Raw genomic sequence first — 5551 nt, 5'->3', positions numbered from 1 at the left:
GAATGTATAGCTCTGAAAAGTCTTAGGAAACAGAATAGTGTGAGTTACCAGAAGTTAGAAAAAAGGTGAACTAAATGATTGTCAGGGTTGTTTCTGTAAAGAGAAAGAGAAGATCACAATGACGGAAGGTTTTCTAGGATGAAGTCCTTGTCAAATGTAGAATATGAAAACAAATACTTGAAATGTTCATTGCACATGGAAAGGATGAAGCTTTTTCCTAACAAGTGCCATAATCCTCTGCTTTCGTTTAAAAAAAAAAAAATTTAAAAATGAGCTTTTAAGATCAGATCAACATGAAGATACTTTTCGAGTATTAACAGACTGTAAACTGATAAAGAGGCCTCTTCCTAAAGTTTGTACGCCATCTCCATGACTTAAAGAAGTCAAGGGTGGGTGGAGGAGAAAGAGTGGCATTAGACGACAGTGCCAATTTTATCAAACTCATAAAGGAGGAGCCCAATGACTGGATGAGTTTTAAGGGTGTTACTTGTTTCTTAACAGCTTTATTCATCAGGCACTCAAGGGAACACTTGTATATCTCTACAGAAGATGGAGTTCCTTTGCAGAGCTCAGGAAGAGCACCATGAAAGAATCCTTTACCTCATTCTTCAGCCCCAGCAACTGTAATTACAGGACGGGTTTTAACTTTTCACAGTGTGACACGTTTTTTAAGATATTTAGGTGCTTGAATACAGCGACGTACAAATGCAGTGTGATTTTCACAAGCACTTAATCAACCAATCTAACAGGTGTCTGTGTTCATCTTTACAAACCTAAATACTTGTTTTAACTCTCCCATCACCTTAGTTTAGTATTTCATACACTGCCCTAAACCCAATACTGTTTTCCAAGCTCTCTGACTGCAGGTGTTTTACAGGCGAGCACTTCTTTTTACGGAGAATAGAAACAGTGATGGACTAAAGTCAGGGAGAGGGAATGCAAGAGAAACTATGCAAACAAAGACCCGAGTATATTCTGAAGATACCGGAAAGAAGAGACAAAAGCCAGCAATTAGTAAGTGGGAAAGGAGGAGTATTACAAGTTCTGGTCAGTTACGTCTGAAAACAAACACAAAGCAAATGACATGGAATTAACCGGAACACATAACAGACTGCTGTATTCCTCTAAGCAGGTGATATGTACTGGCAAATTTACCTCTATTTCAGAAGCTCTGAAAAAGTAAGTAATTGATGCATTGCTAGTTGGAAAAGGAAATTTTAAGCTCAGACATGTTTTATGGATATGAAAGCACGGCAATCACGCAAACACCACAAACTTTCATTTTTAAGTAGTAAATTCAGTTCCAGCTGTTTCTTTCAGGGAAGCAGGCTCAGGTTCATACTATAGGTGAACAGAAATTAAAAGAGAAGGTCTGCTAAGGGGAAAGCTCACATGCCAACGCTATAAATTACACACCGGTAAATGTCTGCTGGGGTTTTGATGTTAGGCAGTTCTGGAGTTGCATGGCCGTTGCCATTGCTGTTCTTCCTTTTACGCTTGGCCTCTTCTTTCTTTTCACTGAATTTCAAAGTAGTATTTTTTCCTGTGTTTATTCTTACCTGAAAATTGAACACAAATGATGGTCTAGACCATAAAATCAACAATCACCAGGCTGCAGATCAACTGGCTTCTGACACTCTCCTATCCAAGCAGTTGGGGACTACGAAGCATAGATAAGTTAAACAAATGTATGAATGGTAACATTCATAGTGAACTGTTTATTCTTTACTACTTGCACTAGGCTGGGGCATTTCTTTGCACTGATGTGCATAGATTTTGCATATAATATATGACAGTCTGCTTATTCAAACTCTGCTCAACAGCTGAGCTGTTCAACAGTCAATTTCAAGTAAAGTAAAAAGTAATTTTAAAAACATTTTAAAAGTATAGACAGAATACTATATTTTACAACAGCCTGAAGCCAGAATAGCAAGGTATGCATTCGAAGGTCATTTTTTAATACCATATTTGAAACTTCAGGATTTAAAGAGTGGGCTTCAAATATCCGGAAAAAAATCCAAATAAATGCCACCTACAGTTAGCATTCTGTATTATCTAAAATTTTCTATTTTAGATATGTTCTATGCAATCTCTTGAGAGAAAAACAAAAATAATGAAGTACAAACCCTTTTAGGTTCAACAGTGTGAGAGAAAAAAATAGTTGGAACAGAGTTATCTCCAACATCTATGTCATCTTCATCATCACTGTGATAATAAGTAGAGCCATTAACTTGGCCACCAAAGAAGTCTGAATTTGTTACTTCTTTATGGAAGTTGCCCTGAGTAATAGAGTCTTCTGCTCTATACGTCCCGTTCAGATCCGTCCTCTTATCTTCCTTCTCCTCTTCAGAGGAGGTTGTATCTTCTCCATTTGTCTCAACTGTATCAGGCATCCTATGAAATGAAAAATATCTAAGTGAGCTGAGGCGATTCATACTCTTGACAAGAGACACAGGCACACAAAATAACAAACAAGCCTGTACATAATTTTCTTTACCCCGGTACTATATTTTAACCAGACTGTGAAACCTTTTTTATACTCTGTAAGAATGACTATGTCCTTTTTATGTCAACTGGAAATACCAAAACTGTGACATTCTGGCTAATAACATATGTGGTGCTTTAGGATCAGAATAGATCCAAGGATGTCATTAAACACTAAATGTGTAACGATGGATTTTCCTAGCCTGTGGGAAATGGATTTTACTTCTCCCCTTTTCTATCATCTTAAAGAAAAAAATACTATAGTGCTGGACTGCCACGGTTGCACAGAGGCAGATTTTAGCACCTCTGGCCTTGCAGTGCATGCTTTATTCACATTCCACCCTTCTTCCACCTATTATAATTTCAACTGCGTCAGTCTTGTCAGCTGTTTGTGCTTACGGTGAGATCCTTTGTGTACAAACAGGATCACACACCTATGGCCTTCTGAACTCCCAACCTGACTGTGCCACAGCAGTACTGTACCTGTCGAGTTCACCAAGTATCTCTTCTTGTCTCTCAAGCTCTTCCAAGCGGGCCCACAGTTCCTCCTCTGACTGAAAACGGCCCATTGATTTTGTATCACTTCCATTTGCTGGAAAATCTACCTCAAAAACGTTTGATACTTTTGGCTTTGAATGAGGTTTGTGAGCAGTGCGGTATTTTCCTGTGTAACAAAAAATAAGATGCAATTACTAAAGCAGTTGACATTAAAAAAAAAAACCACCATTGGGGAAAAAAAGCCCCACAGAGGAATTAAGGAATACGGGCAGACCATTTTCCATTTCAAATTATTGTTTAACTGTTTAAGTGAAACTGTCAATGAACCAGAGCACCAGCACAGGATAATAGTCTCCGGATGTTACAGAAATACCAAGGCAAAGCAGAGATGTTTATTTACAAAGCAGGAGACACTGAGCCTATGACAGTTTTATTACAATGTGGGGTTTTTTACCTCTTGTGCCAAACAGTAAACTTTGATTTGCTCTGATAGACACCAACACGTGAATGTGACATTTGCTCACTGTCCCATTAATAGCACATTTTATTAACTGGGAAAGCAAACCTAGTTTGTACTTTAGGTCATTTTGGACAAAGTCACCTATATTTAAAGAGCAGAGTCTTTTTGGTTTGGGTTGTCTTTTTTTTAATTCACAATGAAGAGCATTAAAAACGATCTCCAGAGTCATTTGGAAAATCTGACCAAAATCCAGACATTATGAATCACTTATTTTGGTGAAAAAGACCCACTCTGAAAAGCATACAACCTGCCTTTCAAAAATAACAAATATAAACCCCTTTAAAGCTTCAGAGGTGACCTGAGATACACACTTGTCAGTAAATGGTAGTCACCGACAAGATCTTGCTGGCATTTAAAAGCTTTGCTACCTAGTAAAACGGTGCGTTCATTGAGGATGGGGAATACTTTTTACTGTTTGAGTGCTGTCTAGCACATAGGGAACAAACCGCCTGCCAACAATACTAATGCTTTGGCTCTGTCCGTGTGAAGGGCAGGACTGCTGCTTTAATCCCCCTTTGCCCTGAGGTGGCAGCTCCCGGGCAGGTTCCCAAGGGAAGCTCCCTGCTCTCTGCCCGTCAGCTCCCCCCAGGCAGCACCTGCACCTCTTCACAGGAATGAGGACCCTTCCCCTTCCACCACTGCACACATACACCCAACGATTTGTCTGTACAGTGGCACTCCAGTATCTCTACAGGTCTTCAGGCAACTCTGCCCTGTGCATCTAATCAACAGTAATACAATGTCTTCATTACTCAGCATCCTTCAAGTTTTAAAATCTCCTTCTATTAACTAATTGTGTGGCCATTTTTTTTTTAAATTTTAAGAACTCATGGCTTAAAGATATCCTTATTCAAATATGTCAGCTTATACTTTAATCCCGAGTTAAACACAAATTCAATAGCAACATTAAAAAGCAAACAGGTGACTGGAAGTAACGTTGGAATGTGCGTTCCCTACTCTTCCACGGGATAGCATTTTTCATCATCTCATTAAGAAAGGGCTGAAATGTATTTTATTGAGATTTGAATATAAATTGAGGTAAGCCAAGCAATCAGAGCCGCTTGTGAGGATTTCATTTGGTGTAATTACAAAATTAATAAATAAAATTTGGAAGGATTAGTTAACAATCTATTTCAATTTGATTTTCAGATTGTGCCCTCCCAATTTCCCTCTGTTACCCTTCAGTATTAACCACTGACTTGACTACTAAGGCAAGCACAGGGCTTCCTTACTGCCGGTGCTTCAACACGCCAGTGGCTTTCCCCCCTAATTCTCACAAAACTTCTGTCAGTTAGGAAACCAGGTCAGATCTCAAAGACAGCCGAGGATAAGCACTTGCTGCTCCAATATCCACTGTGCTCACTCACTGTTACTTCAAAGCATCACCATTAATGTCATATACTAACCAAAAAAAGTGAAATATTAAAATCCAGAAAAATGGAGAGTGAGCAATAAACCAATGAGATGCTCAGGACACTTGGTTTTCCGTCTTCCTCAGAGATACAGCACATTTCCATGTGAACAAAACCAATTCCTAGGCTGATGAAGCCCAGCCTGCCTCAAAAGAATCACTAAGTTGTTCTTTTAGCTACTTCTCTCCCCATCTCAGTACAGATCGCCACTGATAGAAAATGTATGTAATACCCACTTTCAGACTTTCAGCAAAAATGAAGATGATTTCAGATGACAATAACGATGACGAAACTTTAGGGTACAATAAAAAGCTGCACAAAGGTTGACCTGGCATCCGCAGCATGCTGCTGTATTCACGCTGTTACAATGAGATGCACTTCCCAGAGCATTTCTCCTCCTATTTTGCAACAACATCTACCCATAGCAGAGATGTCCCTTAGTCAGCCTTGGCATATACAGGATATTGTGATTTATTCCAGAAAAATGTAACAGTGAACTGCTCAGCTTAGCCCCCTGCAAATCACAACCTACCACCTCTTCTCAAAATGTCCAAGTGATGCTATTTTCAGACTGTAAAATTACTTCTTCCTCCAACTTTGCCCAAGTCTTACCAACCAAGCACCACTTCAGCTAGCA

At 39.2% G+C, this 5551-nt stretch overlaps 1 protein-coding gene across 4 annotated transcripts in view; it reads right to left on the bottom strand.

The window, feature by feature from the left end:
• The window catches only part of URI1 (URI1 prefoldin like chaperone), a 35995-nt gene that overhangs the window by 3575 nt on the left and 26869 nt on the right, over positions 1–5551 (bottom strand). For all 4 annotated transcript variants that reach the window (XM_035893569.1, XM_035893570.1, XM_035893571.1 and 1 more), the window contains 3 exons: positions 2968–3148; positions 2127–2394; positions 1417–1559 (listed from right to left, as the gene is read on the bottom strand). In XM_035893569.1, the coding sequence (XP_035749462.1) occupies positions 1417–1559; positions 2127–2394; positions 2968–3148 (592 nt within the window). The remainder of the gene's footprint in view (positions 1–1416; positions 1560–2126; positions 2395–2967; positions 3149–5551) is intronic.

This window comes from Egretta garzetta, unplaced genomic scaffold, assembly GCF_000687185.1.
Source record: "Egretta garzetta isolate BGI_Z169 unplaced genomic scaffold, ASM68718v1 scaffold354, whole genome shotgun sequence".
Classification (NCBI taxonomy): Eukaryota; Metazoa; Chordata; class Aves; order Pelecaniformes; family Ardeidae; genus Egretta; species Egretta garzetta.
The sequence above is the reverse complement of the archived record's forward strand: the minus strand, read 5'-3'. Positions and strand labels throughout refer to the sequence as shown.